Genomic DNA, 12,041 nt, shown 5'->3' with positions numbered 1-12,041 from the left:
CCAAAAAGCCACAAGCCACAAGTCACACTCGCTATGGTCCAAGCTCTTTACCGTACCCTTGTCCGAGAGGTTAACAGAGCAGTTGGTCATCCGTCCAATCTCGTCCCGCAGACAAACTGAAACTTGATTGCAGTCCATCTCAGGCCGTCCCAAGACAGTTACCGGCAGCATTCACACCATTTTTGAGGACGCACAGCGGAATGACCAGAAGGCGCATTTTGACCATGACATTCTGAATGCCGTGACATTCATGCGCTCTCAGCGGGAGCACAAGGCGAGTTTGCAGTTGCTTTTTTTGCTTGTCCGCACCTCGTAAATCTGCATAGGTGCTTTTGGAGCGATATAACCCGTTACACGATCTCACAGCTGAAGAAAGAATCAAAGCAACGGCTCGCCGGGTGGGCCTAGACATGCCAATGCGCGCCAATGACGACAGCGAGAAGTGACCGCGATATCATTCACTTCTGCGAACGATAGCTATATACACTGCCGAGAAATCACATCAGTCTGATGTATCGATGAGGATGGCATTACAAAGGTCGTCACGCAATGATGTATCGGTAGTTAAAATGCTTAGAATATAATGTGGGCGATATTCTGGATGTTTGAGTCTGTCTTGTTCGGCCTGACACTCTCGAAAAGCGAGGCTGATCACTCACGAATAGCGACCGCTGGCGACCATTAAACATTAATGTCATTCTACAAGAAATGAGTGATACAGCGTGGGGGTTTGCATTCTAGCCAGAAAATTGGCGCACGATACATTTTCCGGGGTTGGTCGTAGCTCGGCAAAATTTTACTCGGGCGGTGCCTCTCTGTGTTAAAGCATTCGATTAGCTATAAAATCCAAGCTGCAGAATTGGAAGGAAGAAACTTATAATATACAGGACATTGTTACACCTACAAACAAACGTCAGAATGTCGCTTCACAAGACAAAAATATTTCCCGCACCTGATGAAGACCTCGCCCAGTGCGCCGTTCGATTTCCCGTCCTGGAACTCCTCTGTATTTGCAAGCTGCAGATGACGAGAGCAATGTGGACACCATGACTCAGATTCAATCGGATTAAACACGGACCTGGAGGTTCATGTATCCGTCCGTGCTCACAAGGAAACCCTTGTACTCGAGACCCCACTTGAGACGCACATACACCGGCTTGCCCGTTAGCTCTTGAATGAACGGCTTCGGATTGACTGGGTTGACCTGTAAACCAAGCGTGAGTCTTAGAGAGATTCCTGTTGTTAAATGCGCATACCGCGGACATGGTAGTAGAGATCAAGTAAACACGTGCGGACTTCGAAAGTCCCTGTTGTACAGATTTCTGAGCTATAAAGCTTCCCCGAGCCGGGGGGCTCGCATACGATCTCGTTCCCCACCCTACTGATTCCCTCTCCTTCACATAACCCGTGTTCATACTCGGAACAAATTTACAGTGATGTCTGACCATGAGGGGCACGCCGGAGGTATCCCAGGGTCCGACGAAGACCTCTCATTGCCGAAGGCAACCGTCGCGAAAATGATTACAGGTACGATCCCTCTTCTAAATAGGCCTTCATATAACGGTCTCTCGTCTGGGTATAGAATTGCTCCCCAATGATGTGACATGCTCGAAGGAGACGAGAGACCTTGTTATTGAATGTTGTGTAGGTGAAGTTGATCCGTCTTTATTTCCGTTCACATTCAGCCTGCTAATTTCCGCTAATCCTAACGGACAGAATTTATTCACCTAATATCTTCGGAGGCGAATGAGATTTGCGAGAAGGAGTCGAAGAAGACAATAGCGCCTGAGCATATAATATCCGCGTTGAAGGTACGCAACCGACAATCTCTTTTGCTCTTCTAGGCAGTCGCTCTGAACCCGTAAATCTATAGCACCTTGGATTTGAGTCCTTTACATCTGAAGTCGAGGATGTCTTGAAGGATCACAAACAGCAGCAGAAAGTGTGTTATGTTAGTGCTGGATGTGTGGCTCGAACCTGATTTGTTTCGCAGGACCGAGAGAAGAAAGTGTCAAAGTTCGAGCAATCAGGGCTCACAGAGGAGGAGCTCCTCAAACAGCAAGAGGAGTTATTCGCCGCAAGCCGAGCGAAATTTCAATCTGCACAGCAGTAATTTCCAGTCGGCTTTTTACGTTCATTCTCGTCGCTCACGAGGGACATTGGACTGGTCGCCATATTCTATGTATGAACATACACTCGCAGACGTACCAATAATGGCCCTGTTGTAATCTATTTGAGTTATTATTGTCTACTACGTAACCTTCTGCAGACGATCTTGTAGCACTTTCAGCCTTCTATGTGGCAAATCTCCATTCCAATATTCTCCCAAATGCCCGATAGTGTCAGATCTTTGAGTGAGATGGGGAAGTCCCTCTTGTTCTATAATGAAAGATGAGGAGATTGTGCCATATAGTGTAGCTGGCAGTTTTTCGTCAGTCCTTGCAGTGGAAACAGTATAGGAATAAGTACCTTCATAGGTATCACCTCCGGTAATGTGCAAGCCAGCAGCCATACCGCCCAAAAAGCCATTTCCTGCGCCTGAGTCGAATTGCTCCATGTTATCACCCATGATATGGATATTAGTATCAGCATACCTGTAACATCGACGACATGCTTGAGGTCCTCGTCACCATTCCAGAATGCAGGGACCCATGTACCCTCTCTGCCCTTACTGGCAACGAATGCGCCCAAGGCCCCGCTACGTATCACAACAACTCCCTCGCCTTGTGGGCCAACTCCAAGTTGCAAGAGTCGACCGCATGCTTCCTCTACCAAAGTTTTGGTGGGCGGTCCAGGGATGGAGAGAAGTGACAATGCCTCTTCTGCGTTGGGGCTGTAATTTAGATATGTGTAGGAGAATACGTCGATATGGATAAATCCAGTATTGCGCTTACCTGAGAACAGAGATAGAAGGGAGCACGTTAATCAACGCAGGTAGTTCTTCAGGTATGCATCTATCCTTTTTATGCAATCAATAACCAATTACCTAGAGTCGAACAAATGCACAGACGGGTATAGGTTCATAAATGGTGATTGGATTCCAACCATCCTCATCCTTGATCTCGGATACAATCGTCGCTGCTCTTGTAGGGGAACAAATAAAGTGCAGCATCTTAGGTCGCTGGAAGTCAGACCCAATTAGGTCTCGCGGTGTAAGTCGTATTCGTGGAGTTGTGTACTGGAATCTGGCTGACGCATTAGATGGCGCCGATTCTCGAGCACGATCATCGAGTTACCCCCTGCGATCACCCTTGTAAGAGTTGAGTGCGCGTGTCGTTACTCGCTCGTTATTGTCTCTGAATAGCCACGCATGATGCCCTAGAGCATCAAGCTGTTTCTGTATGCTCCCGGGAAAGTCATTGCCTCTATCAACGATCATCCCAACTGCCTCGGCAGGGAGCCTACGGGATCAGTAACACTTGAAGCACGGCACACATATTTACCACAATGTCTCTCACCATATGCGTGCTCCTACAGTAGCATAAGTTCCGCCGCCTCCAATCTATGAGTTGGATTGCTTCGCCTCAGCACAAGACAACTTCAGCGGCGAGTAGACATGAGCTTTCCTGAGGTGGCAGGATTTTGCCCGTTGGCTGGTCATCGTCGTCGTGGAATTGAAAGTCATCTATGATGAACATCCCAAGTGATACGATGATTCTTTCGAGCCCATCGGTGTCCATGGTGCGAAATAGAATAGATGAATTCAAGTTATTGCCAAGGCTGAGACAGCGACACTGAGGACTCGGACAGTCAGACTCGGCTCAGCGAGCTGATCGACGTGATCGTAGCGCTTAGATTAGATGAGCCTTTCTGTTCCTTCCTTACTGGTGGCACGTTGTGCTTGTCTCCCATTTAGTGTCAAGTCCCCGGCCTTCGGGAATATGCAGGTGTGGGCTGTCCTTTTTGACCAAAATACTGTCTCAGAGCTCGGGAATGTACGTACAAAGCCTTTGTATGATTTCTGCGCTATTACACACAACTTTCCAGCTCTATCAGGAGGGTCTTCGACTACTTGACCCCGAGACTCGGAGTCGCCTCGAACGATACTATCACCATGCGGATAGATTTCGTCAGCCATTCCCTTGCGGTTCGTCAGAGACTGCAGGCCTAATTTCAATTCGACTCTAGGTGGCCTTGTCAGCCACCTCTTACCTCGAGTCTTACTGAAAGAGCAAGGAATTTCTCCTGCCCGTATGGCCTTTGGGAAGACAGCGGCAGGAAAGCCATACATCGCGAGTCTTATTGCCCTTCCGCTGATTTGAGCCAACTCTAAGGGTCGCATATTATGACCGAAGACAGGCGACTAATGATATCGTTGTTCCAATTGGGTACAACATCACACACGACAATGGATTGATTGCGATGGGCTTTACGAGTGGAGATGAACTCTTTAGCGACCCTCCGGCATTCAGAGTCGGCATAGATGTGATGAAATTGCAGCTTCCAAAGCGGGAGTCCTTCGCCGGGTTTGTGGATGTCGTCAGTGACCAAGTGAGTACTCTGTCGTATTTTCAGAATGAATGCAAGAACTCATGTTCGTCAACGCATCCAAGTTGACGCCACTGGAACGTGCCAATCTTTTGCCATCGCCCCCTTCGCCAGCTCTGTCCGAGATGGAGGCACTTCGACGCTTTTACATCATATGGACACTGAAAGAGGCATACACCAAAGCTCTCGGTCTAGGCCTTGGCTTTGACTTCAAACGAATTGAATACGACACTTCGCAAGACGTGGTCCGGATCGACGGGGTGACTCCTCAAGGATGGCAGTTCATCCGCTTCGAAATCTCAGACAAGAATGGTGAACTGATACCGGAGGTATATGTTGGCGTGGTAGCGAATTTTGTGGGGAGAGGATCAGAGGAGTGCGAGACGTGCAGAGTCGAGTTTCGTGAAGCAAGAACTTGGCTGAAGATACGGGGTGCAGCTGAGTTCCTTGAAGGAGCGCTGCGGGATCTGCAGTGACGCCGATCGTACCGTTACGCCGACTGCACAGAAGCCTTCTGTCCGTGATTTTTGACATATACATAGTAACCCTTAGTTCCGGAACCAGCTTCATGCGAGCTAAGAGCTTGAACTCGGCCAAACATGGCGACCTGCCACGTGACCGGGTACACGCAGCGGGCCTGGCTCAGGCTGTCTCCTCGGACTCCCCTCTGCTTGGGTACTCTTAGTTCCAGCTCAACCACTCATCCCGACAGCTAGGGACATGCCTCGCGCTCGCTCCCTTCGCTCCCAAGCGATCTCGCCCAAGCGCGATACTTCCCCTCGACCATCATCTCCCACATTTTCGGAGACCACCAATGCTTCCGCGCTTAATTTCGGGCCAGAGGGCCCAGAGAAGATTATTACTCGCGCACATCTGAAGATCAGTCTGCAAGGATACGAGGACGTGAGTATGCTGTCCCTGGTTATGTGCTCAAAGTTGACTTCGCATTACACACCTGCAGCTCTTGAGCAAATGCGCAGCTTATCGCGCGGCTTTGCTCACCATGTCTCGGGCAACGGCCGGATTTGCGGACGCGATGGGAACTTGTGCAGGGTAATTTCAACTGCTACCAATCACGAATTATGCGCTGAAATGAGTGGATTATAGTTTGAAGGGACCCACTTACGAATCTGGAACGCGATTGCAGGTAGCTTCTGGGTTACATCATCTCATGAGCAACCACTTTCACGTACTAGTAGGCCAGACTCCAGTCAATTGAATGGCTGTCATCTGAGTGATCTTACATAGGCAGAGACTCTGGACAAGCAATTCGAGAAACCCCTTCGCCAACATCTCGAGAACTATCGTACTATTGTGAACGTTCGTGGCTCCTTTAGACTCTTCGTCTAGTGTTTAAGGTATACTCATTTGATTATAGGAGCGATCCAACTCGTATGAGAAGGCTCTGCGTGAGAAGAGCAACATTATTCGCCAGACAGAGATGGGCAACATGAAGAGGAAAGGTCGCAGTATGTTTGATACAATCTCTGCTTTTTCAGTCAAATGATTGTGCATCCAGACCTTCAGACTTTCCGTGAGGCGCTAGCGGTACTGCAAAGACAGGTAGAGGAGCTTGATGATCTGAAGGCTCAGCACTATGAAGAAATAATTGAGCACGAAGAGGAGGTTTGGGACTTTGTGCAGGGCAAAGTCTGTCTCGCTGTCCGTTCGACTATGGACGTGTTTGACAAGTTCACCAGTAAAGCGTACGTGGATTATGATTCCTATATTTTACTGTTCCTAAGCAGATATGAATCTGTAACCGCAGCTCGGATCCAGTGATAGAACCGATGCTTCAATCTGTTCCTGATCCTTTCGATTCATATGGGCCTCCCCCTGCTGAAGATCAGATTTTCACTATTTTACCACCATTATCCGTGATGGCCAATGCCCCCTCGCCCTCACCTAGTCCCCTTACTTCTTCAACTCCCGAATTGGATAGCAGCGATGGTATTGCATCAGGGCAGAATTCTTGGACGCCCGCGACAGGTGGATTCTTCTCGGATACCAGTGCTGCATGGACAGACGTAGCATACCCAGGATCCCCTCGCGGCAGGTCGACGTCCAATCCCGTGTCCCCCGCTCGTTCGGTATCTCCGAAGGCTGTCGATACAACCGCTGCTGCGTCTCCCCCGTTGTCCTTCAGCAGACGACACTCTCATCCCGGTGCAGCTTCAACATCTCCAACACACTTCCCGCGGAAGTCAGAATCAAAACTACGCAGCGTCCTGTCTGTTATCGACGAGACCCATTCGCACCACAACGGTGTTACAGATACCATCACCAAACCAGATGACGTGCAGCAGTTCGAACAAGCATCTACCTCGATAGGAATCAACGGTACCGGTAACGCAGGAACTAGTCTGGGTTCATGGGGTTTTCCGTTCTCAAATGGCTATTCTGGGAGCGACGAAAACAATCCAACACCTCGAAATTCTACTCTCACCAATGCACAGTCACCATCATTAACGCCTCCAGGCAGCAACACACCACATATGGAGCGTAGTCGCAGTCCACAATCTGACGACACGATTCCTACTACGTAATGACACGATCGCTCTTTTACGAACATTCGTACCCATCTCGTAATTTATGCCTCGCTGCAACACCGGATCTGTAGTCGCACTCTGATTTTGCGTGTATGATACTACCTGCATTAAGAACGGGCATATACGATCCAGATATACTCCTTAACAAGTATGATATGTCTCAGCCTTTTGAATTATGTAACATGCCATTATTTTGCTGGAATGCCATATTGTGCTAGTACTTCGCGAGAAGCGGGAGCGGGACTTTTAAAGAGAAGATCCGTGCCAACACTGGTTTTGGGGAATGCGATAACATCTCGAATCGAGTCCGTCTTGCAGAGGATGGCCATCAAACGGTCAAACCCTAGAGGAGGATGAGTAGACACCGTAGTATGGCAAATGGATACATACCAAATGCAAAGCCCCCGTGGGGAGGTGCCCCACATCGCAAAGCATGAAGCAAGTGAGCGAAGGATGTCGTTTCCGTACGATCAAGCTGTGAATGATATACGTGTCAAAGATCGTAACTATAAGGGCCTAGAACACACTGGCCTGCAAAATCTCTGTGAAGATATACTCCTGCATCCCGGCGTCATGAACTCGAACTGAGCCACCTCCAATCTCTACGCCGTTCAGGACGAGGTCGTAATGTTGCCCTCTGACCTGTACCAGAGCAAAAAATAATCATAAATGATCGAACCGTACGATCAACAACATTCAAAGCACGTACCTCGGCCACCCCACCTTCATACATCTTTTTGATGTCCTGCCACATAGGCGCCGTGAAAGGATGGTGTGAACTGCTCCACCGTCCGTGAGCCAAGAACTCCTTATCGGCATCTGCACGAGTGAATAGAGGGAATTCAGTGACCCATAGGAAACGCGGATCATCCGGAAAGGTGAAGTCTCCAAGGGTCTCGGCCAGACCCGCAAGTTGAAGGCGAAGGCGTCCTAAAGCCGTAGAACCCCCCTGTAGGTGAGTGGTCAAACCACTAGTATCTCATGACAGTTTCATCGAAGGTACCTCTGGTCGACCTCTGCGTCTAGCCACCCACAGAATGTCCCCGCTGTTCAGATGTAGAGCAGTGTTTATCTGCATATCGACGTCATCAACCGCGAAATCCGCAGTTCTCCGAATGATTTCAGACTGGCGGATCCAGTCGATACTTCCGTTCTGTGCAACTTCCAGACGCTCCTACATGACATAGTGAGCAGCAATCAGATACCAAAAACTTGCAAATCCTTACAACAGTTTTTTCTTCGCTCCGCAGCTCCCGGGCAGCACGAAGGAAGGCTCGATCAGACGTAGAGGCACGAACTACTAATGCCTCAACGATCTCCTCTCTCGAAGTGAGTGCGGCACGAACGGACGTTGGAAGATACGAACTGATGTCCTCGATCTGATAGGCCCGAGGTGAGTGTTAGTGTTCGATATTGCAATCGAGACATACCTCCATGCCAACCCTAAGGTCGGGTTTGTCACACCCGTAGCGATGCATTGCAGTATCATATGTCGTCACTTGAAATTGTTCGGGTAGTTCAATGCCTTCAAGCTTCGACCAGAGGCGACGAACGAGGGCTTCTACAGTCTCGCGAACTTCAAGGCCGCCAATCCTCCACTGAGTAGGCGAGTCGTCGGCGTCTATAAGAGCCATGGGGGCTGAAACATCGTTGCTCATATCTGGCTCACCCCAACTAACCCATGCCATTTCTAAATCAACTTGGGTGAATTCGGGCTGCCTATCCTTGCGTCCGTCCTCATCGCGGAAACACTTTGCTAACTGGTAGTACCGATCAACTGCCCCGGACGCCACGAGCAGCTGTTTTGGCTGTTGAGGAGATTGCGGAAGAGCGTAGAATAACGGCGTCGATATTAAGCCTTTGGTCGTAGAAGAGACTGCGGATTGGCCAGGGCTACTAGACGAAGGGGATCCAGTAAGACGAGTGGGAACAAGAAACTCCCGTGCACCTTCCGGTGTCGACTTCAAGAGTATTGGGGTCTCCACTTCTGTGAAATCTGTATAAAATGGATTATTAGCGATTGCATAACGACTACATATACGCCTTACCCCTTTCATAGAAGACAGACCGAATGAGATGAGCCGCCTCGCTACGCTTCTTGAGATTTGCGGAGAGAGCCTCTCTACGAAGGTCCAAGTAACGATATCGGAGCCTCACGTTCTCATTTGCCTTATCATGAATCAAATGAGTACTTGATTATTACTCGACAACTAGAAAGAGCAAACCATGTTTTGAGTATCAGAAGGCAAGAAAGGCAAGTTGCGATCCGCAGGATTGAGAAGTAAACAAGACACGACAGCGACCTCGATGTCTCCTTGAGGATACTGAATATGATGCCTTGTATAAGTGCCACATGCGCGACGATGATTAGCGTTAAGAAGTCTACATTAACTTACAGGCCTTCTGTGGCCTTCCGCTCGCATTCTGACTGCTCCTCGCAGCGATACCGTGGACTCCGTGGGTAGTTTGCGCATCATAGCAAGCAAAGCTTCATCTTCCTTGGCAGACACGACAAGCTGGACGATGCCGTAGGAGTCTCTCAAGTTGAAAAATGATAGTTTATGATTAACTTTCCTGTATTCGGATGCTTGACATGAGTGTCGAGACAAACATGTAAGTCAGACACGTACCTCTCGGGAAGGAGCCATCCCGTCAAGACCACCGTCGAACCAACGTCTCCAGAACTTAAGGCGCCGCATGTATGACTACGTCTTGGAAAGGGAGCTGAATACGGATGAAGAAACTGGTAAGCAATGAAAGTCAAACAAGTCTCACCGCCATGTGGTAGCTGAGCTCGGTCGGACTCTTGGAGTATGCTAGAAGGACTGGCTGAGAGCGTGTGTGCGACTGATAATCCGCGAACTTTGCCAATGACAGGTGGAATGCGAGACGAAAGTGTAAGATTGCGGGCGGTAGCTCTACGAAGGGCTCTAAACATGACCAGCAGCCAAACGTCGGTGGCGATCTGTTCAGGCGCCATGTCTTGTACGGCGGCCCGCGGATCAGCATTACATACTACTTGTTCTCACACACCCTGGACCTTGGGATGCTACCATATTCAGCAGGCAATCTATTCTCCGGGACACTCTACACATTCAGGATTGAAATAAAGTGCTCTCAATCATCTCAGATACTTGACAAAGTTGGAACTCTCATCATTGTTGTTTACAAAGAGACATTAGGCACAATGCAAAGTGGACAATAAAATTGTGAGCATGGTTATTAGTAAGATGATGGTGCAATTGTTTACACCTATTTGTTGCACATCACTATATAAAGCTGCAATGAGCCAGGACACTGCTTTGCTTCCACCCTCATCATTGTTACCAGTGGATAACATGTCAATGTCTAGTTTACCTGAATTAAAGCCCAAGGATCCTCAGCAAAGAGACCATTGTAGTGAGCACTCTTACACTGTAAATCTTTACACAATGCTGACTTATATTTTATAATATAGGCAAAGATAGTGCTTCTAATGTTGCATTATCTTTATCAGTGCCTAACTTATCTTGGGCTACAAAGTTTGATGAAAATCAGCAATCATCTTTAACTGTCTTGCAGCAAGAAGGTCTTCTTGGACTATCACTTCGCCATCAATATATATTATCAATTCAGCAAAGTTCAGAAAATCAGTCTTCATTGTTTCAACAAGAATCATCACCTACATTATTGAACATACACTCTCGCTCTATATCTCCAGCACAGAATACATATTCTGCTGCATCTTCATCCTCAGGATTGCAGGAAAATTCTGTCTCAAGCTGGCTGGTGAATGTACCTAGTGATAGCAACACTGGCTCAGGTGTTGATAAACATATCTACTCAGAGCAACAGCACCTGCATAGTGATGGTAATAGCAGTTATGAAGGTAGCATTATCTTAATTGCTTTTGTGCTTTTATAGTGGCTGATTTGTTTCATTTATAGAGATGCATCATCATACATCAGAGCCCAGATATCATATATCTTCTCATCCTCATCATTCATCTTCAAGAAGAATACATCAGAGTGCTACTATTACAGCCAGTGGTTCAAGGTCAAAGTATGGTCAAATCCATATCAATTTACACACAGCAGGAATTTGGACACAAGTCATATCAGAGTACATTAGGATGAAGAAAGGAGACTTAGTGGTTCTTCCAGGTGATGAAGAACAAGTATGGCTTAAGTTGAAATGGGCAATGGGATACATCAATGAATTTAAGGCTGAGGTGACCGATGTCATACTGACAGTAAGTTTTGTCTGTAGAGAAATACAAGTTTCAAGTTTCAAGTTTTAATTGCTAATTATCATATAGAAATCCAAACTGGGTAAAACCATCAGGATATATAACAAAATCAATACTGATGCCACCTGGAAGACGGAGGAGAAGGAGATGCTGGACCGTGCACAGGATATTCAACAATATTGGCGCGAGCGCATTCATACATCCACAGCATCACGAGCATAAAGCCCATGTCGATTACAGCTGATTGGGAGGATCCAGGAGCATGGATGAGCGGGAAGGAATGGGGACTTCAAGGTCTTTAAGCCGTCTGAAACATTACATGTCATGTATACCATAGTGGACCAGAATCGTGATACCGAGAATAGTTATGCGTAGACATACGTGCAACAAACACTAGGCCATAATCTTGCTATAATCCTGTGAGCTCTCATCAGCCGAGTTAACAAATGGACCACGTAGACTGTGTCGACGCACTAAAACATTATCGAAACGCGAGGTGAACTAATGAATACACGTATCATATGGAATCATCTAAGTCGACACTAACTGGGGTGATAGAAAAAGACAAATCGAAGCGCACGTTTGGACATAGCCACTGATGGACACTCCGATCTGAAATCATGACGGACCAGCCGTATCTACACCATCCAAACGCCTCCTCTTAGAAGCAGGCGCCTCGTCCGAGTCTGGCGGATCATCATCGTCGACAACCACAATCGGCGAAGGTGCGGGCTCCACCAGCTCCTGCGAGAACACTGCAGATGCATGTGCCGGCG

General features: G+C 48.0%; 6 protein-coding genes across 6 annotated transcripts; 3 read left to right on the top strand and 3 right to left on the bottom strand.

The window, feature by feature from the left end:
• Positions 1-833: 833 nt before the first annotated feature.
• Positions 834-1,265, bottom strand: FIBRA_05535 (uncharacterized protein; the record flags this gene model as incomplete). The annotated part of the gene is made up of 4 exons (XM_012327297.1): positions 834-900; positions 953-1,017; positions 1,079-1,204; positions 1,257-1,265. 4 exons carry the CDS (start codon positions 1,263-1,265, stop codon positions 834-836), a joined length of 267 nt encoding a protein of 88 aa, XP_012182687.1.
• A 171-nt stretch (positions 1,266-1,436) lies between these two features.
• Positions 1,437-2,113, top strand: FIBRA_05534 (uncharacterized protein; the record flags this gene model as incomplete). Its single annotated transcript, XM_012327296.1, has 5 exons — positions 1,437-1,527; positions 1,583-1,648; positions 1,717-1,811; positions 1,874-1,942; positions 1,994-2,113. The coding sequence occupies 5 exons, from the start codon at positions 1,437-1,439 to the stop codon at positions 2,111-2,113; spliced, it is 441 nt and encodes a 146-aa protein (XP_012182686.1).
• A 138-nt stretch (positions 2,114-2,251) lies between these two features.
• On the bottom strand, positions 2,252-3,680 carry FIBRA_05533 (uncharacterized protein; the record flags this gene model as incomplete). Its single annotated transcript, XM_012327295.1, has 7 exons — positions 2,252-2,418; positions 2,470-2,538; positions 2,595-2,833; positions 2,895-2,959; positions 3,011-3,185; positions 3,237-3,401; positions 3,532-3,680. 7 exons carry the CDS (start codon positions 3,678-3,680, stop codon positions 2,252-2,254), a joined length of 1,029 nt encoding a protein of 342 aa, XP_012182685.1.
• A 682-nt stretch (positions 3,681-4,362) lies between these two features.
• FIBRA_05532 (uncharacterized protein) lies at positions 4,363-4,964 on the top strand (the record flags this gene model as incomplete). Its single annotated transcript, XM_012327294.1, has 2 exons — positions 4,363-4,491; positions 4,554-4,964. 2 exons carry the CDS (start codon positions 4,363-4,365, stop codon positions 4,962-4,964), a joined length of 540 nt encoding a protein of 179 aa, XP_012182684.1.
• Positions 4,965-5,208: 244 nt separating this feature from the next.
• Positions 5,209-7,034, top strand: FIBRA_05531 (uncharacterized protein; the record flags this gene model as incomplete). The annotated part of the gene is made up of 7 exons (XM_012327293.1): positions 5,209-5,391; positions 5,450-5,541; positions 5,596-5,683; positions 5,737-5,808; positions 5,867-5,957; positions 6,008-6,194; positions 6,257-7,034. The coding sequence occupies 7 exons, from the start codon at positions 5,209-5,211 to the stop codon at positions 7,032-7,034; spliced, it is 1,491 nt and encodes a 496-aa protein (XP_012182683.1).
• A 191-nt stretch (positions 7,035-7,225) lies between these two features.
• Positions 7,226-10,017, bottom strand: FIBRA_05530 (uncharacterized protein; the record flags this gene model as incomplete). The annotated part of the gene is made up of 12 exons (XM_012327292.1): positions 7,226-7,380; positions 7,428-7,512; positions 7,563-7,679; positions 7,747-7,986; positions 8,041-8,211; positions 8,264-8,416; positions 8,468-9,033; positions 9,086-9,206; positions 9,263-9,361; positions 9,434-9,611; positions 9,668-9,761; positions 9,813-10,017. 12 exons carry the CDS (start codon positions 10,015-10,017, stop codon positions 7,226-7,228), a joined length of 2,184 nt encoding a protein of 727 aa, XP_012182682.1.
• Positions 10,018-12,041: the final 2,024 nt, after the last annotated feature.

Source organism: Fibroporia radiculosa (genome assembly GCF_000313525.1).
Source record: "Fibroporia radiculosa TFFH 294 genomic supercontigs, scaffold4635, whole genome shotgun sequence".
Taxonomy (NCBI): Eukaryota; Fungi; Basidiomycota; class Agaricomycetes; order Polyporales; family Fibroporiaceae; genus Fibroporia; species Fibroporia radiculosa.
This window is presented reverse-complemented; position numbering and strand designations above follow the sequence as displayed.